Source organism: Podarcis muralis, chromosome 16, assembly GCF_964188315.1.
Source record: "Podarcis muralis chromosome 16, rPodMur119.hap1.1, whole genome shotgun sequence".
NCBI classification, from domain to species: Eukaryota; Metazoa; Chordata; class Lepidosauria; order Squamata; family Lacertidae; genus Podarcis; species Podarcis muralis.
The window spans coordinates 15,547,604-15,572,652 of NC_135670.1; the positions used below are offsets into that span (position 1 = coordinate 15,547,604).

Genomic DNA, 25,049 nt, shown 5'->3' on the forward strand with positions numbered 1-25,049 from the left:
GGTCAGAGTCAGTCCTAGTGATTCTCAGCCCCCCCCCCCCCGGACACTTACCATACCATCTGAATGCAGGCGCAGGCAGGAGCCAAAGTCGGCCAGACGAATGTGCCCGTTGGTGTCGATGAGGATGTTGTCCGGCTTGATGTCCCTGCAGAGGGGGGAGCCACAGTGGTGAGCAAGAGTCCTGGGGGTCAGTGGCCAGAAGGGACGGGGCCTGAAACTGAGACTCATTGAGGGTCTGGGGGCCATAGGGACCCCAAGAGTCCCACTTCTATCTTCCAGAGGAAGGAGAATCTGGCAGGCTGGGATGAAAGCCATGGTTGGATTAACCATTAAGCAAAATAAGCACGTGCTTAGGGCATTGAGGGAAGAAATTTTCCATTGCAGGATTTTTAACGTTGATAGTCACAAATAGCTCAGCTAGGTGTTCGTTTTCTCAGTTAAAAGTCCCAACAAAACAACTGCAACAAGGAAGACTGGATGCCTTATCTCAACTAACCATACAAGAAGATGTGTGACGTAAGATTAGTCTGAGGATCTGATCAAAGATTTTGCAATTAGAAAAAGGAGGGAAAAAATCTCAAATACTGTATAAGTAAAGTGAAAGTATACAAAAGTATCCACCTTACTGCAGGTTTTATTTCATTTCAAAAAGTAAAATTTTATGATTGTTCATATTTTGAATTAGATATATGTGGGGCCACCAAAATATTTTAAGTGTTTAGGGCCTCTAAAGATCTTAATCTGGAAACAGATAAAAGGGAGAGAAGAGGAAACTCTGCCTGCATGCCAATATCTTCTGCTTCCACTTGGGGTTAGTAGGGAGACCAGATGCCACTCTTCCCCATTTTGGGAGTGAGGAAGCTGAGGCAGAAGGGCGTTTCCCTGCCAGTTCCAGAGCCAGGCAGACGAACTTACCTGTGAACGTATTGGAGCTGGTGGAGAGAGTGGATGGCCAGGACCATCTCAGCCAGGTAGAAGCAAGCCATGTCCTCAGGCAGGCGGTCCTCAAACTTGCTGAGGAGGGTGAGGAGGTCCCCTCCTGCGTAGTAATCCATCACTAGGTACTGCGGAAAGGAGGAGTGAAATACAGAAGAACGAAAGAACGGTGGGCTGGGGGGTAGGACTCAGCAGGGCTCACACATCCACTGACTCTCTGTTGCCTTCAAACGAGGAAGGTCCTGGGTTCAAATCTCCGCCATCTCTCCAGTTTACCAGAGAGGAGGGCTGGGGGAAATCTCCTCTCTGCCCAAGATGAAACAAAGGTTGGATGGCCACCTGCCAGGAACTCTTCAGTTTACTTGTGATTCTTGCATTGCAGGGGGCTGGGCTGGATGACCTTTGGGGGTACCCTCTGCTATAATTCTAAGACCCGAGAGCAGTGTTAGCCAACCTGGTGTCCCCTCCAGGTGTTTTGGGAAGCCCCAGCCAGCCAGGGCCAATAATCAGGGGCAATGACCCTTGCAGCCCAAAACACCTTGAGGTCACCAAGGTGAGGAAGATGGCATGATGCCTTCCGATAGAAAAGTCTCTCCCACCTCCCATTTCTCCCCCAGCACTGCGTTGTGCAATGAGGCTCACCAGGTAGTGATCGTCCTGGAAGGCAAAGTGCAAGGTGGTGATCCATTGCCTGTCCCCGCGGACCAGCACATCTCTCTCCTCCCGGAAGCAAGCCGTCTGCAGGGAGGAAAAGGCAGAGAGAAAGGAGCTAAGATCTAAAGGGAATTCATTTTATTTTTCATTTCTGGCTCCCCACTCTTGTGCTAAATGGACCCGACCCCCCCAAAGGCTCTGTACTCATCAGCCTTGAAAGAAACGTCTTCTGCTTCTCAGACAGGGCCTGGCACATGACGGGGGCGCATACCTCTGCTCTCTTCAACATTTCCCATTTGTGTAGAATCTTCATGGCATAAACCTCCTCTGTCTGTTTCATTCTCACAACCGCCACCTGGTGCAGAGGGGGACGACAACACTTAAGACCGTGACCCATTTTCTCCCCAGCCTACTCTGGTGGCAGACTTTGGGTCATCATTAAAGCACAGCCAATTGTCTATGATAGAGTACGCTGTTTTAAAAAGTGACCATCATGCTTTCTGGTGCAAAAACCTCTGGCTCATCTTTGCCAGTGTGGCTGGGCGATAGCCAGTAAGATTAGATTGGACCTCTAGGCTCAGAAATATACCTCTGCCTCCCCCAGACCCTGTGGGGTGGGGCTGAGGGTCTCATAACGCCTGGGATTTTGGAAAAAGGATGCATTCCTTTGCAGATCAATTCAGAACCTGCCCTTTCTGAACTTAAAAGAATGAAGGGCCACTATCCCAGGCGTTTGCCCATAAGGAATATGCCCATGGGACTTACACCTGTGTAAACTTGCAAAGAATTGTCCTGGATCAAATTTATTCCAGCAAAAGCTTCAGACAGGGAAGGGGAGGGTATGGTCTCATCCTTTAAAATTCTGTAGCAGGGAGTGAGGGCAGCCCTGGTCCAAATGCCCATCCTTACAGGGCAGGTGTTTTTATGTCCCCCTTAAAGACAGCGCCCGCCACTGGCACTCACCTCGCCAAAAGCCCCTCGTCCGATCACCTTCAGGATCTCAAAGTCATCCCTTCGCAAGCGCAGCTGCTTGGCCTTGGTGGCGAAAGGGGAGGCTGGAAGAAGAATAAGAGACAGGAAGGGCCCCCCTGCTTTTACTGGGGTATCCATTGGCCGTAATTAAAGAAGAAAAAGATGAGTACATGAAGACTCTCTCCAAAACCAGCCCTCATGTACACTGGCACATAATACCTGCCTATTCCACATTTGTAAGGACTCAGTCTGTTAGTGTGGCAGTACCTAAACTTCGGAACTCCCTCCCTACAGTACTCTTTTCAGCATCTTCTAAAAACATTTTCATTTGGACAAGCCCACCCAGCTGTTTAGCTGATTCCAATTTTAGTCTATTGTTATTTTAGCTTTTTGAAAGTCTTATATTCTTGTTGTTCATTTTTCTTATTGACAATTTCATTGTTTTATCTCTTTTGTAAACCACTTTGAGGTTTTAAAAATAATAATCAAGTGGTGTATACATTTTATGGGACCCTAAACTGTCACTGTCACAGAACCTTTCGTTGTTAAAAACAACAACATCCAAACACATTTCCTGCTCATCCTCTGAGCACCTGCGCTTGGTTTCTCGGACCCAAATCTCTTCCTCCGCACAGTCACTGCAATACTGTAGCTGGGACGGGTCAGTGATATATGAGCAATTCGGAAGTGAAATGCTTTGCAAATTCTGAAATTTTGATTTCCCCTTACAAAGCTGCAGAGCTTTCACGCTTAGCCAAAATTCAGCAAAGTTGAATTCAGGAAACAGGAGATGACTAGTTGTTAATTCTAAACCTCCAGTTCGTACAGCCAACCTCTTGCAAAGCTTATCCTAAGCTGCAGGCACCAGTCTGGTTTATGTGCAACCCAAAGTGACGCCAGCAAAAGCTTTTATTCCTATTTTTATTTTTGTCTATTTATTTTGCTGTTCAGCCAGAAACAGCTCCCAGAGTAGTAGCAATGGTAATAAGGTGGTCTTTGCCCTCCCGCTAGGGTTCCTCGTGATGTACCGGTATATAACTTCATTTTTTGTATCCAGCAGCTCCAAAACTGCACAAGAGCATGGCAGGGGGAGGTTTATAACAACCCTGGCATGCAGCCCCACTGTTGTGATCACAAGCTGCAGTTCCAACGAAGCCATGCCAGAGATCTCTAAACACAAGTCAAAGGAAGCCAACCGACTCTGAAGCGACTTTTCGGATGACACCATCCATCAAAGAATTAAGCATGCAGAAAATATTTTGTGTATTTTACAGTTGAGAAACAAGAGACAGGTGTCTTGATCCGTGTGTGGACGCTATTTATTTAGTTATATTCTCAAAGCAAACAGCCTTGACAAAGCGGATTATAATACAGCTAAGCTTGGTGCAAAACAATGTAATTTAATTACAAAAAACAACAACGGAACAATTTCCTGAGTCTTTGCAGTTGCGCAACTAAGGGGTGGAGGTTTTTTGGGGGGAGGGTATGTTATTGGACTACATATCTCATCATTCCTGACCACTGGGCCCTCCTGTCTGAGGCTGATGGGAGTTCATAAAGACCTGGGAGAACGCAGGTGACCCATCCCTGAAGTACATGGGGGGGGGGGGGCAAGTGGGTTCCTGATTAACAGCAGCAAAATACGGAATGGGTCGTTTCTGAGATTGCCTGGCAGAGCTGGCCAGGATGGTGTGGCCAACTCACAGCAGCAGCAGGAAGCCTGTGATGTCATTGACTCCAACTCCCATCATCCCCTGCCAATGGTCAGGGACGATGGGAGCTGGAGTCCAACAAGCCCTGAAAGGTGCACACATTTCTCATCCCATCCCATTAACAGTCCCTTCAAGTGTCCCTATTTTCCAGGGACATTCCCGAATTTACAGAAGCCATCCCGGTTTCTAGTCCAGGATCATGTTCTCATAGTGGCCAATCAGATGTCCCAATGAGAAACCCGCAAGCAAGATCTGAGCACAAGAACCCTCTTGGTGGGAAGGCAGTGGCGTAGCGTGGGTTGTCAGCACCCGGGGCAAGGCAAGTAATTTGCGCCCCCTAACCCGTGGATTTGCGCCCCCTAACCTGTGGATTTGCGCCCCCTAACCTGTGGATTTGCCCTAACCCCAGATGTTGCGCCCGGTGCGGCCGGCCCCCCCTGCACCCCCCACGCTACGCCACTGTGGGAAGGTATGAACCAGAAGCTAGATTTCCGTCTTTTGCTGCGCAAGGAACAGGAGGCAGCCGGGGTCCATTTTCCATCACCCCCTTTAGAGCCTTTAAAGCAGGCCACAACCCCAGCATGCTGATCCGCACACCTCCTTGCCTAACCCAGGCATGGCCAAACTTGGCCCGCCAGCTGTTTTGGGACTACAATTCCCATCATCCCTGACAGCTGGTTCTGTTAGCTAGGGAGGATGGGAGTTGTAGTCCCAAAACAGCTGGAGGGCCAAGTGTGGCCATGCCTGCTCTAACCACTAGGTATCACCCCTACCAAAGCTGAATCCCTGCTCGTCACACTCTTTCCCTGTTAGGAACACTCCGAGAGAGGCTGCTAAGCTCTGCCTGTGGCGTGAAAAGCCGCTGTGATCCAACTTGCTCACCTGCCCCTTTCGGTGCCCGGGGTGGGGCCCTATGCCTGCATGCCCCATCATGCCACCCTTGGCAGCCTTACGCACGCGGTGGCACCTGTCTCTTCCTGTATGGGCCGCCGAGGCATCTCTGAGAAGGAAGGAGGCAGAGCGACTAGCTGGGAGAAGGAGCGTCGGAGCAGGGCTGGAGCACCGCCAGCCTCCTGCGCTCCAAGCATGAAATGCAGGGTCAGGCCCAGATCTGGAGCCTCAGCTTTGGGACAGGGTGGGGAAGCAGTTCTCCCTTTAAGCAGAACAAGTATTGCTGCAGAGCGAAGACAGCAAAACCGGGGGTCCAGGGGTTAGGTTTGGAGACTCTCTCTTTCCCCTATCCAGAACAAGCCGATTCATGGAAGGCTCTAAAGCTCCTGTGCATTGCAACAACCAACTGGTCTCGGTGCAGAATTTGCACACCCAACCATTCTGGGAAGGAGAAGTCACACTGGAACACACTAAACCACCTTCCCCAGTATACTGCTTCCGTCAGAGGTGCACAGCAGGCACTATAGAAACTTCTGTCGCCTACAGGACACAAATCCTGCTTGTGGGTTTCCCATCATGGGCACCTGTTTGGCCGCTGTGAGAACAGGAGGCTGGACTGGATTGTGGCCTGATTCTGTGGCCTGATCCAGCAGGCTCTTCTCTTATGTACAGCAGGGGTGAGGAGCCTCTGAATTTCCAGATATTGTTGAACTCCCATCTCCCTTGACAATTGCCTTGGCAGGCTGCGGCTGATGGGAACTGGGAGTCCAGCAACATCTAGGGAGCCACAGGCCCACCTCGCCCCCCAGGCGACCAGGTCTCTTGGCAGGAGGACATTAAGCAGGAGGCTACTTAAGAGCTGATGAATTGCCCAAGCCTTGAGGTGCATGATTAACAGAAAAACCTCCCCTTCCCTCCAGCGCCTAACTTATAGAAAACAGGAGATGTGCTATGGCTATGTGAACATTGGACCTTTGGTCCCTTATTCCAGAGGTATGGGGGAAAGTTGGGATGATCTTAATGGCGGGACTGCACTCTGCTCAACCTCAGAGGCACTGTATTTCAGCCGTCATTTGGCAATGCGGGAAGCTAACTCCAGGTCCCGAAAGCAGGCAAGTTTGCTGGCCAAAATAAGCCCAGCACACTCCTTTTCCCGTACATAAAATTAATCAACCTGTACAATCTGCCTCAGGCTTGGAACAGGTAGAAGGTGACAGGCGCTGCCAATTTCATTAAGGGATCTCTTTCTCTCTGTCTCTCAAAAGCAACAACATTTGCAGGGTTTTGCTGGGTGAGAAGAAAACCTAAGGAGAGGCTGCTGGGTCAGGCCAGTGGCCCACCCAGTCCAGGCTCCTGTTCTCACAGGGGCCAACTAGATGCAAGCAGGATTCAAGCACAAAGCCCTCTCCTCTCCTGTAGTTTTTAGTAACTGGTCTTCAGAAGAGTCAGAGCATAGCCATTGTGGCCAGAAGTCAGTGATAGCCTTTTCCTCCTGCAGGGATTTTGCCCCATCCTTTTTTAAAGCCACCCAGGTTGGTGGCCAGCACTGCCTCCAGTGGCAGTGAGTTCCGTAGTTTAATAATAATAATAATAATAATAATAATAATAATAATAATAATAATTTATTTATTTATACCCCACCCTCCCTGGCCAGAGCCGGGCTCAGGGTGGCTAACATCAATAAAATCACTGTAAAAACATAATGGGGGGGACGACCCCAATTTAAAATACAGATTAAAAAGCAATTTAAAATGCAGCCTCATTTTAAAAGTAGCTAATAGATAAAGACCATAAGGTGAGGGCAACATAAAGGTCAGACTGAGTCCAAACCAAAGGCCAGGCGGAACAGCTCTATCTTGCAGGCCCTGCGGAAAGATGTCATGTCCTGCAGGGCCCTAGTCTCTTGTGACAGAGCGTTCCACCAAGTCGGGGCCAGTACTGAAAAGGCCCTGGCCCTAGCTGAGACCAATCTAACCACCTTGCGACCTGGGACCTCCAAAATGTTGTCATTTGTGGACCTTAAGGTCCTCCGTGGGGCATACCAGGAGAGGCAGTCCCGTAGGTATGTGGGTCCTAGGCCACATAGGGCTTTAAAGGTCAAAACCAGCACCTTAAACCTGACCCTGTACTCCTCCGGGAGCCAGTGCAGTTGGTAAAGCACTGGATGAATGTGATCCCGCGGCAAGGACCCCGTAAGGAGCCTCACCGCGGCATTCTGCACTCACTGGAGTCTCTGGGTCAAGGGCAGCCCCACTTTTACCAGTCCTGAATCTTCAAATATTTGGCTTCACTGGACGTCCACGACTTTTAGTGTTAGGAGAAAGGGAGGAAAAGTTTTCTTCGTCCATTTTCTCCATGCCATGCATCGTTTTCTAAATTTCTACCATCTCGCCTCTTACTCGCCTTTTCTCTAAACTAAAACACTGCAACCTTTCCTCATAGGGGAGCCACTCCAAGCCTGCTATCATTTTGGTTGCCCTTTTCTGAATGATGATGATGATGATGATGATGATGATAATAATAATAATAATAATAATAATAATAATAATAAATTATTTATACCCCGCCCATCTGGCTGAGTTTCCCCAGCCACTCTGGGCGGCTCCCAATCAAGTGTTAAAAACAATACAGCATTAAATATTAAAAAGTTCCCTGAACAGGGCTGCCTTCAGATGTCTTTTAAAGATAGGATAGCTACTTATTTCCTTCACATCTGAAGGCAGGGTGTTCCACAGGGCGGGCGCCACTACCGAGAAGGCCCTCTGTCTGGTTCCCTGTAACCTCAGTTCTCACAATGAGGGAACCGCCAGAAGGCCCTCAGCGCTGGATCTCAGTGTCTGGGCTGAACGATGGGGGGGGGGGAGACGCTCCTTCAGGTATAGTGGGCCGAGTCTGTTTAGGGCTTTAAAGGTCAGCACCAACACTTTGAATTGTGCTCGGAAACGTACTGGGAGCTAATGCAGATCTCTCAGAACCGGTGTTATGTGGTCCCGGCGGCCGCTCCCAGCCACCAGTCTAGCTGCCGCATTCTGGATTAATTGCAGTTTCCGGGTCACCTTCAAAGGTAGCCCCACGTAGAGCGCATTGCAGTAGTCCAAGCGGGAGATAACCAGAGCATGCACCACTCTGGCGAGACAGTCCGCGGGCAGGTAGGGTCTTAGCCTGCGTACCAGGTGAATCTTTTCCAATTCTACAATAACTGGAAACTCTGCACTCCTAAGGCCCACTCCTATGCTGTAGGGACAGGGAAGAGAGGTGGGCAGGCGGGCAGCAGCAAGCTTGGGCACAAGCGTCTCAAACACAGGCAGGCAGCTCTCCCCAATCCTTGACAGGAAAATGCCCACTGGGCAAGCACCGTACCCAAAGATGCTGCTTGCATGCAGAATTTCTGGATTTGCTGAGCCTGGCTCCCTGGCTGCACCCTGTGGAGGAGAGACCCAGGAGTCCTGGCTCTCATCCAGGCCTGTTGCTTTCCAGATGCAGTTGGAGCAGCCAGCATGGCTGATGAGTGTTGTAGCATAACGATGTCTGGTTGCTCAGCCCTAACCACTAGCTCTCCTTTTCGGAGAGGCATGCACAGAGGAAGGTGGATGCCCAGCTCCAATTAACTCAGGATGCATCTGAATTATGCATCCCACTGGGAATCTCCAGTAAGGAGGTCCCATGGGGGCATCTCTGCGTGCACAGGATACTAGGCTAGATGGGAGCCCTTTGGTCTGATCCAGCAGGGCTGATGTTAAGCTCTTAAGCTTTTATGTGAATTGGGTTGCTTTTGTTGTTGTTGGCCGCTCTGAGCCCGGCTTCGGCTGGGGAGGGCGGGATATAAATAAATTAAAAAGGTAAAGGTAAAGGTGCCCCTGCCCATACGGGCCAGTCTTCCCAGACTCTAGGGTTGTGCGCTCATCTCACTATATAGGCCGGGAGCCAGCGCTGTGCGCAGACACTTCCGGGTCACGTGGCCAGCGTGACATCGCTGCTCTGGCGAGCCAGCGCAGCACACGGAACGCCGTTTACCTTCCCGCCAGTAAGCGGTCCCTATTTATCTACTTGCACCCGGGGGTGCTTTCGAACTGCTAGGTTGGCAGGCGCTGGGACCGAACGACGGGAGCGCACCCCGCCGCGGGGATTCGAACTGCCGACCTTTCGATCGGCAAGCCCTAGGCGCTGAGGCTTTTACCCACAGCGCCACCCGCGTCCCTATTAATAAATTATTATTATTATTATTATTATTATTATTATTATTATTATTATTATTAAGTCTTTAGTTGTGATGCATTGCAGAGGGGTGGACTGGATGGCCTTTGGGTGCCCTTCCAACTCTACAATTCTAATATTCCGTAAGTTTGGACAAGGTCCGGCAGTCAGCGTTTTCCCTGGGGAATGGGAATTATGTGTTTGTGTCGTTTTCAGGGGGCTGAAGTTCTCTGTCCTTGGTGAACCTGAACTGGCACGGTATGTTAAAAATGCATTAAAAATCATACCCTCGTTTCAATTCAACCTGTTTTAATTAAATCCCCTTCTCGCGAGCAGCCTGGAGAATTTCGTTACAGGGTGGCCCGTTGAGAAGACTGCAGATAAATCACAGTAAATGTACTTAAAACACCTCGAGATCCTTCTCGTTCTCTGCTTGCAATTTGGCACAACTTCACTAACGAGCTTCTTCCCTCTAATGAATTTCGCCTCCAGTGGCACCTGGCGCATCCAGTCATTCTGGTCCTTCTGCTGATCGTCTTTATTAGCCCTGTCACATGATCTGGTGGAGGAAAGCTGGCTTCTTCCAGAACATAAATTTATTATCAGAAGAGATGGGGCTGAATTGCAGTTGTGAAAGTAGCTGGAGAGGAATTCCTGTTTCATTTGTTTCAGGAAACACAGCACCAATGTTGGGTTGAAATGATTCTACCCACCAACTGGAAAATAACACAGGGGGTTTCCCCAACTAGATCAGGGTTTCCCCAACTTAGGTCTCCAGCTGTTTTTGGACTACAATTCCCATCATTCCTGACCACTTGGCCTGCCAGCTGGGGATGATGGGAGTTGTAGTCAAAAACAGCTGGAGACCCAAGTTGGGGAAAACCTGGTCCAGATGAGCCTTTGATTCTATCTCTGTGGATGTCAGCTGACCTCTCAGAGAATCACGTGGACAAGGGTATGCAGTGTGCAGTTTCGGCCACTTTGCCGCAAAAAGGATTCTGTAGTATGGGTACAGATTAAAGAAAGGGCAACCGAAATGATGAAGTGGGAGAAGCAACTCCCCTATGAAAAAGAAGGTTACAGCGTTTGGGACTTTTTAGTTTGGAGAAAAGGTGAGTCAGAGGCGAGATGATAAAATGATGCATGGCTTGGAGAAAGTGTACAGTGGTACCTCGGGTTACATACGCTTCAGGTTACATACGCTTCAGGTTACAGACTCCGCTAACCCAGAAATAGTGCTTCAGGTTAAGAACTTTGCTTCAGGATGAGAACAGAAATCGTGCTCCGGCGGCGCGGCGGCAGCAGGAGGTCCCATTAGCTAAAGTGGTGCTACAGGTTAAGAACAGTTTCAGGTTAAGAAGGGACCTCCGGAACGAATTAAGTACTTAACCAGAGGTACCACTGTTTAGAGAAACTCATTGATCCCTCTCTTAGGACACTCGAGCCCATGAACATCCAACAAAGTGGAATGTTGGAAGATATAGGGCTTTAAAAGAGGACTGGACATGGAGGAGAGGGGTTTGCTATGGTGAAACGCCATGATGGCTCTGCTCAGTCGAGGCAGCAGTGCTTCTGAATGCTTGAACCTCAGGAGGGGAGAAGAGGGCTCTTGTGCTTGAATCCTGCTTTCCGGTTTCTTGCAGGTGTCTGGTTGGCGTCTGAGCTTAGATGGGCCACTGGCCTGATCCTGCAGACCTCTCCTTACGAACCCACAGCCTCTGAATGAGAGCAGGGGGTGTAGAGAGCTGGTGCCTTGGCAAGGCGAGGAGGTGTGGCGATGGTGGCAGCGGCAGCAGCAGCTGTTGCCTGCCCTCTTTTGGCCCAGAGGAGAGGGCCTCCTTCGCAAATTCTTCCGCTGGTGTTCCTCTGCTCCCAAAGAGTTTCCAGTCTTAGTTCCTCAGTGGAAAACCAGGCGCTGGCCTAGGCACGCCCAGAGGAACCAGCGGGACCGCATTCCTCGCAAGGCGAGCAGGGTGGGGACAAGAGCCAGGTCTGAACCCCACACGCCAGAGAGGAGAGGCAGCCCCTTCCCATGGGTCACTGCCCCATTTGCCTGCTCCCAGGCCAAGCTGCCTGCTCCCCCCCCCCCCCGCCCCCAAGAAAGGGGACAGCAGATGCTGGGACATCCCAGGAGAGCCTTGCCACAAGGTGGCTCCCCTTTCATAAAATTTATCAGAAAATGCAGGATCTCACCCTGTCAGGAGGAGTGTGCTTAGTGGTGAAGGGCTATCTCTCGATAGCAGAGCATTTGGTCCCAGGTTCTATCCCTTAAAAAGAGGGGCAGGTAGTGGCAGGTGAGGGGAAAGACCCTCTCTCTGCCTGAGACCACCCTGGGTGGGGGTGGGGGGGAGCCATAGCCAGTCAGATATGAAGATGGGGAGCTTGAGGACCTGGTATAAGGCAGCTTGCTAGTTGGACTCATGGCAAAACTCAGATAGAAGGCTCAATACCTGGCAGCTCCAAGGGGGGCTGGGAAAGAAACTCACCTGAAACCCTTGAGAGTTGCTGCCAGCCACTGTGCAAGAAAACACCGAAAAGAAAAGCGGTTCAGGCCTTATCACAGAGGAGGGAGGGGAGTGCTTAGTGGAATTTCAAGAGCCAGAAGAGGTTGATGAGCATGTCTGCAAGCATTCGGTGTGTGTGTGTGTGTGTGTGTGTGTGTGTGGCTGATGCCTCTTCATTTGCACCCACAAATAGTGGAAGCAGACCAGCTTGTGCCAAAGAGACCAACAGCTGACCCATGCGAACCACCCTTTCCCAGTGCAGAATATGGATTATTTCAGCGCAGAGAATGTGAACATGCGCACACCCACCCTCAGGCATGTGCACCCTTCATGCACAAGGAGGCGGGTGGGGTGGGGGGAGAGGCTTCTGTGGGGCCTTGGCTAGGTGTGCTGCTGCTGCTGCTACCTTAAAAAGCCTCCCGTCTGAAATAAGAAAAACAGCCCTCCTGAAGACTGACAGACAGGTTGGAATCCAAAACCTACCTACCAGGTTGCCAGACCTGGCCAGGTTGCCCTGACGACAGGAGCAACAAACAGTTCTGGTATTCCTCCTGCCCCCCCCCCTCTGATGATGCATCACCCTCTATCATGAGCCAGTCCAAACAGCAGCAGCAGCAGCAGCCGCACAGGTGGAGAGGGGAAATGCCACTGGTTTTTACACCCACTCAGGGAGTATTGGTGGGGCAGGAAGGAGATCCCAAGGGAGGGGCAGGCAGGCAGCTCTGTGGATAGACAGCCCAGGTTGCATAGATACTGGCTCGTAGCGCACAAGCAGCTATTCCTCCCCCCCCCCCCACAAGAGGCTGAGCTAGGAAGGGGGCAGGCTGTCACTTCAGCCAACCAGGAAGTCTCCGCAGACCCCAGGAAGGAGTTGGAGCACCAGCTCTGCATGCAGAAGGGCTGGGGAAGACCCCTGCAGAACCCCAGAGAGCCAGTGCACCTGGAGCAGCGCTCGGACTTGCTAGAAGGTGGCTTCCTGCGTTCTGTTAAAACCTGCCCTTTATTCCAACCCCATGAGGACTAGCAGCTTGCTTAACTTTATGGGGAAGGAGCAGAGTGCATGCTTTGCAAGCAAAAGGGCCCAGGGCTCAAACTTTGGTGTTTCCAAGGAGGGTTGGGCCAAGACTCCCCAAGAGCTGCCGCCACCACCACCAGTCAATGTAGGAAACACTGAGCTAGATGGGAGGGTTGAGGGTCTGTCAGCTTCCTTGGTTTCTGCACCAAGTCCTCAGGCAACCCCTCTGCTCCTTCCATCCACCTCAGGAATGGATGCACATCCCTTGCCAAACAGCCACCACCGTCACCGAGGGAGCACACTTTGGGTCCCAGATTAAAAATATCTACGCTGCAAGATCAAGGACACACCCACCCAGCACCCAGACTTGAAGAACAGGTCCTGTCTGGTTGCGGAGTGCAATTCACGTGGTTAAGGAGCCACAGGGGGAAAGGGGTTGGGTGGCGAGAGTTACATCACATCTTGCTCAGAAGGAACGCTCAAGTGGTTATCCTGGCAGGAGATGGATCCATGCAGGCAAAGAGGAGGGAGGTCCCTGTGCAGGGTGGGGGCTGCGGCCCCAGTTATTAAGATAGGGGAAGACCAAGGTGGTGGTGGCGGTACTGGTGGTTGGGTTTCTTCCTTGCCTTTGAGTTAAATCATGCTATGGGCAGGAAGCCACAGGAAACACCTTCTCCTATGAGAGCTGCTAAGTTCATTCCAATGGGGCAAATTCAACACGTTGCCGAAACACCTCTCTGGCCTTCCTGCTTGGCAGAAGAGCCTAAGAAGACCCCTGCTGGATCAGACCCATGACCCATCTAGTCCAGCATCCTGTTCTCACTGTGGCCAACCAGATGCCTGTGGGATACTCACAAACAGGACCCAAGCAAAGAGCCCTCTCCCCTCCTCTGGTTCTCCAGCTGTGGAGCAGCCATCGATAGCTCTCTCCTCCACAAATTTGTCCTCTTTTAAAGCCATCTAGCTTGGTGGCCATCGCTGCCTCCAGTGGGAGGGAGTTCCATAGTTTTAACTATGTGCTGCGTGGAAAAGCACTTTCTTGGGCCTGTCCTGAATCTTCCAACATTCAGCTTCACTGGAGGTCCACGTGTTTCTACTGCTATCTGAGAGAGACAGTTCCCAAGGCTTCATTTCTTGCCACCGGAACATTTCATTTCCCCTCCTACTACCCAAAAAGCCCCAGCATGAAGTTTCCCTCTCTTCCTGCCTGCCTGCAAGGAAGCTCCCCTCCTTGTCAACATCCTGAGGCTGCCAGTTCCCCCTCTGAACAGCTGCAGCATTGCGGAGCAGTTCCACGACCAACCGGACAGCAGCGAAAGCCCATTTCGGAGGGGAGTGGGGATGCAGGAAGGCAAAGGAGAGCTGGCTTTTAAAGATGATCACAATGGCTTGTTGCAGACCTTTTGGAGTGCTCTCAGGTCACTGGCCGCCCCCTGCACCAAAAGCTCTCAGAATGAGAACAGAAGAGCCCTGCTGGATCGGGGAAAAGGCTCTCTTAGTCCTGTTCTCACAGGGGGCAACCGGGAAACCTACAAGCAAGACAAGAGCCCTCCTCCCCCTCTGGTGGTTTCCAGCTACAGAGGTGGTACCTCTGGTTGAGAACAGGATCCGTTCCGGAACCCTGTTCACAACCTGAAAGGAAGGCAGCGCATGCACGGGTAGCAATTCGCCACGTCTGTGCATGCGTGAGCGGCGAAACCCAGAAGTAACCCTTTCCAGTACTTCCGGGTCACCGCAGGACGCAACCTGAAAGGACGTAACCTGCTGCGTTCGCAACATGAGGTATGACTGTACTGGTATTCAGAAGCATTGCTGCCTCCATCTGTGGAGGCAGAGCAGAGCCATCATGGCCAGTCGCCATCAATAGCCCTCTCTCCTCCATGAATTTGTCCAATTCTCTTTTAAAACCATCTAGGTTTGAGGCCTTCACTGTTTCTTGTGGGAGCGAGTTCCATTGTTTAACTATGCATGGCCTGAAAAAGGTCATTTATCTGTCCTGGGTCTAACAATGTTCAGCCACATTGGATGCTCACTAGCTCTTGTGTTCTGAGAGAAAAAACTTCTCTCTGTCCGTTTTCTCCATGCCACACACAATTCTGTATACTTCAGTTGTGTCCCCCGTTACTTGCCTGTTTCCTAAGCTGAAAAGTCCCAAATGCTGCAACCTCTCCATTCCCTAAACATACTGAGGTTAGGAACAAGGCGCCGAGAAAAAGGCAGTGTCCCGACCACCACCTTGACCTACACATCCCCACTGCTTGCAGAATTAGCCTCAATATAACAGTTGTTATTAGTACAGGAGTGGGGAACCTGTGCCCCCCCCCCAGATGCTGCCGAACTAGTACCCCCATCATCAGCATCCCTGACCATTGGCAAAGTTGGGAGTTGTGACAATGTCAAGGGGGGTACAGACTGGCTTCAGCACTTGTCGGGGAAGCTGGAAAAACAGCCTTCAGATTTTACATTGTCAATCTGCTGGTTCCTTCCTCTCTTGACAATGAAGGGAGGAGTTTGGGGATATTTAAAAAATAATAATTTTATAAGTTGTGTGTCCTTGTTTCTCAATTCGATCCATTTACATGGTTTTGTGGTATTTTATGCATTGTGACTTGCCGTTATTTTCACTGCTTATAGTTTAGTCATTCTTTATTGTACTTGTTACATGTAAACTGTTTAATTATTGTTTGCTGATATTTAATTTTACTGTTTACTGTTATACTCTAATGGATTATTGAAGATTGCTTTATTCAGTGTAAGTTGTTTATTTTAAAGTGATGGTTTTATCATGCAGGGCATTTTTTTCTAGAAAAAGAAATGCCGGAACTTGCATCTCTTCTTATGCCCTTGCACCAATCGCCTCATGTATAGTAATATAGAAAGGCGGTATACAAATTAAAAGTGAACTGAAATGAAATGAAGATGAGTGAGAGAAGGGGCCATTGTCGCTGTTGGCTCACAGAAAGTCTTGGGTTCAATCTCTGATGGCATCTGCAAAGAGGAGTCTTGCCTTGTCGTGGCAGAGACCCTGAAGAACTGTAAACTGCTCAGTGACCCTGGACCCAGCTCCTAGTCTAACACTCTCATCGCTAACACCACACTGATGCTCATATAATTACTAGCAGGCTTAGAACACCTGCCTCATAGCCAGCCAAACTACTGTCCCATTTAGCCCACCCTTGCCTGCTCTGACTGACAGCAGGTCTCCAGGGCCTCAAGCAGGGATTGAACCCGGAGCCTTCTGACACATGGCAGGTGCTCTGTCATCCGTGGGCTGCAGACCTTCCCACAATTCTCTGGGACTGGCTAGTTGCAAAAAGGCAGAAGAGGGAAGCAAGCTTTCTCAGGTGAGATGCATACCCCTCAACTGTCCCATTTAAAGCGGGAAATCCCTGAATCACAGAATCCAATCCCGGCTTCTGTTTGGATCCCAGAATTTCCCGTTTGTTGGTCCAAAAGCGCCGGACCAAAAGACACTCACTCTGGTGCGAGTCAGCAGGGTTGTGCCAGAACACTGGAATGAAAGCCACTCGTTTGTTGGTCTCGCAGGACAAAAAAAACAGAGCGGCTTCAGTTTCATGCTCTCGTGTGAGCTTGAAACCAAAAATAGAGCATCCTGATTTAGGTGCCGAAAATGTTGGAGGGTATGGATATGCGTTCGTGGAGAATGGCTTCAAGCTGTTTGGAGGAAGCTTCATACAGGGCCGGCGCTATCATTGGGCAGAAGGAGGCAACTGAGGACAGCATCAGCATCGCCCAGCCCTTCCTCCTGAGCATCCTCTCTACCCCCGGCCATTACCCCTGTGTTGCAGGATAGAGCTCGCATGCCACATGGCCTGCCCTGAGCCCACCTCAGACAGCCTGCTGTTCCAGGTGCAATTGAGGAGACTATGCCCTTCGTCAGGCAGCAAAAGGACTTGGGCTGGCCCTGATCAGATAGTCCAATGGGCCTCTTTGTCTTGAACTGCCTTCTTCTATGGAGTTCAGCAAGTAACAATCTGGACAGCCTTTGCACACACCCTTTCAGAGTGAGAAAGAGGGTAGAACAGACACCCATGTAAGGACTGAGGCCGCCTGAAGCCAGACTGCTCTGCCACCAGCAGTTTTCCTTATGGTTTGCAATTGCCAGAGCGGTCCTGAGGGATTTTGCTGCCTGGAGGAAGGCAAGATGGCGCCCCACACAAGGCAACGGGACTGGGAGACGAACCTTACTTCCATGCTGGCAATGGGTTCCTGTCCTCTGTTGCACCGGAGGACAACCAGCAATTTTAGGCACTCCGGGACAGGCCACAAGGGCACTCCCACCCAGCACTGTCCTCTGAGAGAGGAATGCCTCTGGGGAACAGGGGAACATGCCTTACTTTGTCTAATGATAGGGCCGGGCCGGCAAACAGCTCATAGAAGACTTCAAAGTCATGCAGATATTTACAAGCCGCATTTCTGAATATTGCAAGGTCCAGATAAGCAGCCTTGCTTGCTCTGAGGGACTCCCACAGGGCTGACTAAGACTCAGATGGGACCATGGACAGAAGAACTATCTTCAAAACAGGACTAACCCATTTTGGAGTGGGGGGTGGAGTGGGGGAGGTTATCTAGGGATTATAGAAAGCTGCCTTATGGACTATTTGCCCAGCTAGCTCAGTGTCAGCTACACAGGCTGGCAGAGGCTCTCTCTCTCCAGGATTTCAGAAAGGCAGTTGTTCCCTGCCCTACCTGGAGATGCTGATGGGGGGTGGATCACACCTGGGGAGGTGGTCACACCTGGGACTTTCTGCTCTCTCTCGTCTTCAGCCCCTTCAACACAAAATTCCAGGGCTGTGTACAAATGTGTGAATAAAACCCATGCAACACAGAACTAGGAGACAGCATGGGTCCCAGCTAGAAGACCGGGCGGGAAAAGTGCATCATTAGAGAACTGTGGAACTCGCTTCTGCAGGAGGCAGTGACTGTCACCAGTTTGGACAGCCTTAAGAGAGGATTGGACAGATTCGTGGAGGAGAAGCCAGCTATCAAAGGCTCCCAGCCATGATGGCCATGCTCTGCCTCCGCTTTTGAAGGCACTATGCTTGGCTGGAAAACAGAGGAAGGGAGAGGACTCTTGTGCTGTGAGCTTTCTTGTGGGTTTCCCATATGGGCATCTGGGTGGTCCCTGGGGGAATTCACCAAGCTCTTCTGAAGTCCTTATATGTGATAGAATTGTATTTCCTGATACAATACAATTCAGCTGTTTTGTAACCGTCACAAAAGGGGATTGTTTTGTGCCAGCATTGGGGTTGGGAAAAGGGGATGGGGATGGGCCTAATGCTATTTTTTTTTGGTGGGGGGTTGAACACATACGCACACTGATGGGGTTGGGAAATGTTTCTGGTCCACAGCCACTGCAAATATCACATTTCTGGAGCCAAAATCCAACGTCCTAGGTCCAATGCACAAAGGACCCATCTAAGTCTCCAGGCTGTGTGTTTCTTTCCAACTTTAAAACCCAGTGTTAATGGATACAGTCATACCTCGGGTTACAAACGCTGCGGGTTGCGTATTTTCAGGTTGCGGACTGCGCCGAACCCGGAAGTACCGGAATGGGTTACTTCCGGGTTTTGGCGCTCACACATGAGCAGAAGCACAAAATGACGTCATGTGCATGCGCAGAAGCGCTAAATCACGTCATGTGCATGAGCAGACACGGCGCTTTGGGTTGCAAACGTGCCTCCCACATGGATCACGTTCGCAACCCGAGGTATGACTCTAATAGGAAAAACCTCTCACTCTATGGGAGACCTTAGAGAGCTGCTGCCAGTCAGAACAGTACAAACTGGTGTAAGCAGTATTTGGTGGTGTGGTTTAAAGATGTGAAGGCTCAGGGGGAAAACAAGAAACATGGGAGGGCAGGAACTGTCACCCCCCCCCCAAAAAACCCCAGTTTTTTCCCCAGGCCTTCACTTCGCCAGCTATGGGGCAAGCCCTCTCTAACCTCTGCTTATGGTGCTCAGAAGTTCCACTTCCCAGTGTGAGGGCCTGGATCTCATTCAGTCTAAGGCAGCCTCCTGTGTCCTTAACAAATGATGCTGAGGGAGGGGTAAATGCTCCACTCTGAAGAGGAGCCCATCTGCTTGTTGCATCCTGGCTCTTACCTCAGTAGGAACAGGTGCTACAAGACAGCTGTGCGGTTAACCAAGGCTTGCCAGCCTCAGCAGAAGCAGCTGGCATTCGGAGATCTCAACTGGCCTCCAGGCTGTTGCTGGGTGCAACTCAAAGGGGTGGATTCAGCTGCAGAACTTTAGGGACCAAGTTACCTAAAGGGGTGTCTTCTCCCATATGAACCTGCCCAGGACCTTCAGATTATTGGTGGCCCCAATCCCCCCCCCCGGGCACACCTTTAGAGGCTGTCAGGGTGGCAAGTGGGACAAGGCAGTCTGTCTGTTGGCACCACGGTTTATGGGACTCTCTCGTCAGAAATCCCTCTCCCTTGCCAAGTTTGTCATCCTTTAGGCAGCTCCAGCCCTACTATTAGGCAAAGCGAGGTTGTGGGAGGTGGCAGCAGCAAAGCGATGGAAAGCAAAGCAAGGCGCTCACCCACCATCTAGCAATTAGCCTGCTGCCTTCAGGGACTGTGGAGGTGGTTGTCCTGTCACCACTGTTGAAGCAAAATGGTGTTCTGGTTCGCTTCTGGAAGGAGGGGCACCATCCGGCCCTTTGCCTCAGGCGGCAAAATGTCTTGGGCTGGCCCTGCCTTTAGGCGCCGACTTAACACCACACTCGTGGTTTCTCGGACAGTTGCATCGGCCTCCTTTGCTGCCGTTAGGTTAAATTCTGTTTCAGGTTTTTATTTTTTGTTTTCAAACACCATTGTTCCAAGCTGCCCTGACTGCTTTGAAGCAGGAAAGCAGGGCACCCTCACTATTCTGAATGAAACAGAAGTCAGAAGTATCCAGGAGGGCTGTATCATAGAGCAGAGAAACACCCCCAGAGTTGTGTCTGAGCTCCAAGGCCTGGCTCCAAGGGCCTCCTGGCAGTTCCCTCACTGCGAGAAGTGAAGTTACAGAGGGCCTTCTTGGTAGTGGTGGAAAGCAGGTGTGCTTATCCTTTTTATGCTCAGAAGTTAGGAATAAACTGCTGAATAACACACACACACCGCGGATGTTGATGAGAGGAGGAAGTGAAGAGGATCTCCCAGGATCAAGCAAAACCACACAGCCTTCAGCAACCTGGTGCCCTCAGATGTTTCGGACCACAACCCCTATCAGCACAGCAAAGAATGCCCATTACATTGATGGTTCCACACCCCAACCTGGGCAATAATGCAAATCCTGAGTGTGCGAATGTGTTAAAGAAACTGGAGGTGGGAAAGAGCCTTCCTTGCCTTAGATGCCCCAGAGAAAGGCTGTCAGTCACAGCAGCAAATATTCTAACCTGGCATGAAAGGGTCCTGATGTCCCTAAACCCACCACAGAGTCCTGCTGTTTCAGAGAGATTAAATTTCCACCCCTGGACCTGATACCAAGGTCCTTCTTACGAGCAAGAGACAGGATGCAAAGCCCACAGGTGGCATGGCTGGCATTTGCCCTGCCGTGACTTTGCCGTCCTTTAACAAGCCATAGAATCATGGTGCTGGAAGGGACCTGAAGGATCATCCAGCAGAACCCTCTGCAATGCAGGAATAAGCCCCTGACTGTGATAGAGAAGCCACCAAAGGCTGGCACCTCAAGAGATAGGAAGGTCCCTTTCTGGCTTGGCTACATTCTCAGCGCATCACTCGAGGCGTGTGACATCGCCACGCTGCTCCATGACTCAGTTCCCCTCTCTGTGACGCAAGGGCACAGCCGGTCCATTCATTTCCTACTATGCCCTCCGTGGGGCATGACTGTGGGTGGTCCCAAGCAGGGAGGATAACTTGTGGGTTTTTGTGGAGGTGGGGCAGGCCAACCCTAGCAGGGAAACTAGCCAAAAGGAGGCTTCACCTGTTCCATTCTAGATACACACACACCAAAATCAAGCTCAGAGGTTTCTCCCAGATTCAATTCCTGGCATCTCCAAGTAGGGTTGGGAGCAGTAATGGATAGCTGCTGCCAATCCGTGTAGACTGCACTGAGCTAGCTAGAGCCAATGGTCTGATTCAGTATAAACTGGGTTCCCATGTTGATGAGTTCTGCGTAGCTAAGGAAGCTTTGCCATTCTTGCGATAAGCATCAGTCCGGTTTGTCCACCACTCACCCCAAGCAACCAGTTTCCTTATTCCCACAGCCATGATGGTCAACAGCAAAGGCTGGGTACCCTCTCCAGATGTTGTACGCTACAACTCCCATCACCCCTGACCATTGGCCATACTGGATTCTGGAGCAGATGGGAGTTAAAAATCCAAAACATCTGGGGAGAAGCCCCGCTGACGGCCCCTAGTCTATAGTGGGTGAAAGAAGAGGGCTTGGGTGGTCCCCTTCAGTAGCTCTCACTCCCTCGTGGTAGTGATGTCTGTGGGTGTTTTTACTCTCTGAATCCCGCAGGTTGAATCAGTGGGAGGGAGGCACTCTGCACATGCTTAAAGAGAAGTACCCATTCTACAGCAGTATGTAGACAAATTGGAGCAGGTCCAGAGAGCGGCAGTGAAGATGGTCAGGGGTATAGAAAACGAGCCCCAGGTAGTAAAGCTGAACAAAACATGGTGTGTTTAATTGGGGCGGGTTTGCAGGTTGTGATACCTCTGCAATTCAGATACTCGAATGAGTGTCAGATAAGCACTGGGCACAGTGGCAGATGTACAACATACATTTAAGGCCCACTTAAAACACATGCCTTCCCCCAGATAATCCTGGGAACTGCGGCTCCCCCCTCACAGAGATACAGGCGCCATGGAACCACAGAAAACTACAGTTCCCAGAATTCCTTTGAGAGAGGGGAAGCCATGTGCATACTAGGAATGCATCTAGGTAGTAAATCTCTGCTGTCCCAGAAAGCCTTGATCCAAGCCTAAGATCCAAGGCACCAGATTTTGGAGAAACTTCTTGACAGCAAGAGGGGTTCACCAAGGGAGCCAATGGCCTGGCCGGGGGTGGATGGTGGTGGGGCTGTCCCTGGCTGGAGATCTTCAAGCAGAGGCACCTGTTGGACACGTGCCAGCCAAAAAGCGGGTAGGACTAGACCGCCTTCATGAACCGCGCCCCCCCTTCACCTCTTCTGGTATTTTATGTTACTACTTTACATGCTTCAGAACTCAACCCCAGACCTTCCTCTCCGCCTCGCTAAACAAGCTCCTTGCTTTCCACCTGGGAGAAGTCTTAACTCCGAGGAACTGACTGGCCCCGGCCCCGCAAGCCCCCGTCGCGCCGGATAGGCGCTCTGCACGCGCCCAGGAACCCTCCGTCCCAGAGTCCTGCCGCTGCCCACTCACCCCAGTCCAGGAAGCGCTGCACGTTCTTCTCCCGCCGCAGGGGGGCGCCGCTGCACTCCTGGTGGACGCAGAGCAGCAGGTCCAGCAGCGCCTCCAGCCCCGGCTCGGCCGCCGCCCCTTCGCCCAGCAGCGCCTCCCGCAGCCCGGCCAGGCGCCGCTCCACCGGGCTGCACATGATCGCCGCCGCGGAGCTGGAGCGGGACAGGCGAGGACGCCGCGGGAGCCCGGCCAGCAATGCCGCCGCCGCCGACGCTGGAGCAGCCAGAGGAGCGCCCCGCCCCGATGCTGGTGGGATGGGCGCAACCCGACACCTGGCCCAGCTGGGAGCGGGAGGAGGAGGAGGAGGGCGAGGGCGCCGCCGGAGCGGGAGCGCCCGCAGGGACCAGCGCCACCCTCCTCCCGGGCGCCGATGCCCCAGACGCGCCCCTGCGGTTACTCTATGTTGCCGGCACGGGCTGGCAGCAGCGCATCGCCGGGCTTGCAGGTGTGGGCTCTTTCCCAGCCCAATGCGGAGACGCCACGGAGGGCTCACCGTGAAGACAGGATGCCGGACCATGGAGCAGCGAGGCTCCTATCCTAGAGTTGGGAAGGGTCACGAGGGGCACCTTGTCTAGCTCCTGCCACGCAGGAATCTTTTGCCCAACGTGGGGCTCGAACCCACGACCCTGAAATTAAGAACCTTATGCTCCCAGTTCCATCCCTATGGTTAAGCTCTCGGGACCATCTGCATGCATAGCTGGTGAGGTGGGATGCCAGATGTGACCCTTCCCTCTAATTCCAACTGAATCAGTCGCAAAAGATTTGAATAGTAAACAAATAACATTCCTGCATTGCAGGGGGTTGGACTAGATGACCCTGGGACTCCCAACTCTACAATCCTATGATTCTATGCTTCCCCCCCCCCCACAGGGTTAAAACTGAGAGGGAAGGGTAATGGTGGCAGGGACAGAATGTCAGGTCCAACCCTCCTATTAGATCACCTGAGGTGTTCATCACGGGCCACTGTCATTTTGGCACCTAATGGAAATCATAAAATGGCAAAAAAGGGGAAAGGTAAAGGACCTCTGGACGATTAAGTCCAGTCAAAGGCGACTATGAGGTGCGGCACTTATCTCGTTTCAGGCTGAGGGAGCCAGTGTTTGTCCACAGCTTTCTGGGTCATGTGGCCAGCATGACTAAACTGCTTCTGGTGCAACGGAAACACTGAGACGGAAGCCAGAGCACACAGAAACACTGTTTACCTTCCCGCCGGAGCAGTACCTATTTATCTACTCGCACTGGTGAGCTTTCAAACTGCCAGGTTGGCAGAAGCTGGGACAGAGCAACGGGAGCTCACCCCGTCGTGCGGATTCGAACCACTGACTTTCCCACCCGTGTCCCTTTGGTGCACAAAATGGTACCTCCATCCCCACCTGGGAGGAAGGGGAACAAGGAGGGAATGAAAATCTATATAGGGCTCTGCTGCCCCTGTGGGTCTTGCCGCCCGAGGCAGAGATGGCTGCACCGGCCCTGCACTGGAGGGATGCCTGTTGGCCACCAACTCTCCCCCCCTTGCAAAGAGCAGCCCTGAGAGCACCTGTCCCACAGGGCTGCAAATACAGTCTGGACCAGCATTGCTCACTCTGCCTGGCAGCAACTCTCCAGGGTCTCCCTCTGGAGAAAGGTTTCCCCATCACCAGTTACCTGATCTTTTTACCTGGAGATACCTGGGACCTCCCTGCGTGCAAAGCAGGTGCCCTGCTTATCTCATTCCAAATCATAGCTCAATAAGGCAGCATATGGAGACTGATCAGCCATCTGCACTAGGCATTCAGAAACTGCATCTAGGTGTCACCTCCAGTTTTGTTTTGTTTTTGACAGCAGATGGCACTGGGTTGCCTCCCTAAGCCTTGGAGTCGCATATAACCACCATGACTAATAGCCATGGACTGCTTATGCCTGCTTAAAGGTAAAGGGACCCCTGACCATTAGGTCCAGTCGTGGCCGACTCTGGGGTTGTGGCACTCATCTCGCTTTATTGGCCGAGGGAGCCGGCGTACAGCTTCCGGGTCATGTGGCCAGCACGACTAAGCCGCTTCTGGCGAACCAGAGCAGCGCACGGAAACACCGTTTACCTTCCCGCCGGAGCGGTACCTATTTATCTACTTGCACTTTGACGTGCTTTCAAACCCCCCTCCCCCCGTTGCGGGGATTCGAACTGCCGACCTTCTGATCGGCAAGCTCTAGGCTCTGTGGTTTAACCCACGGCGCCACCCGCATCCCTGATAGTTCCATCTAATTCCCTTTCCAAAGACATTTAAGCACCGGGGGACTGCAAGTTTCATAAATTAGCACCACTGCCGCTGTGCTGCCTCCTCTTCCAGCTGCGGAATCATCAACCTGACCCCCTTGCCCTGCGCCTGTCTACATGCCCAATCCAAAAGTCCTATGCGGGGGGCGGGGGGGGGGGGGAGATTTCCAGCTTGCATGAAGCTGCACTGCCCTCTGCTGGGAAAAACAGCAACAATAGTTAATACTCACACTTGGGGAGTAGAACAAACACAGCTACCTCCAGACGGTTCTGCACCCACTTGCCACAAAAGGCCCTTAGAGCATGGGTAGGCAAACTAAGGCCTGGAGGCCAGATCCGGCCCAATCGCCTTCTAAATCTGGCCCGTGGACGGTGCGGGAATCAGCATGTTTTTACACCAGCCCAATGGTTGCCATTAATTTGATTTTGAATTGATTTTAAAATGAATTGATTTTAGAATGCTGTGTTACTTTTATTGTTGTTAGCTGCTCTGAGCTGGGGAGGG

General features: G+C 51.6%; 1 protein-coding gene across 4 annotated transcripts in view; it reads right to left on the reverse strand.

Moving 5' to 3' along the window:
• The window catches only part of CDC42BPG (CDC42 binding protein kinase gamma), a 56,803-nt gene extending 32,723 nt beyond the window's left edge, over positions 1–24,080 (reverse strand). For 2 of the 4 annotated variants that reach the window (XM_077920059.1, XM_077920058.1), the window contains exons 1-6: positions 22,255–22,992; positions 2,554–2,645; positions 1,862–1,945; positions 1,579–1,674; positions 916–1,064; positions 52–145 (exon numbers count right to left, since the gene is read on the reverse strand). In XM_077920059.1, coding sequence (XP_077776185.1) covers positions 52–145; positions 916–1,064; positions 1,579–1,674; positions 1,862–1,945; positions 2,554–2,645; positions 22,255–22,810 — 1,071 coding nt within the window. In that variant the 5' untranslated portion in view covers positions 22,811–22,992. Of the gene's footprint in view, positions 1–51; positions 146–915; positions 1,065–1,578; positions 1,675–1,861; positions 1,946–2,553; positions 2,646–22,254 lie in introns of all 4 variants that reach the window. The other 2 variants (XM_077920057.1, XM_028710002.2) reach the window with 2 other exon arrangements.
• Positions 24,081–25,049: the final 969 nt, after the last annotated feature.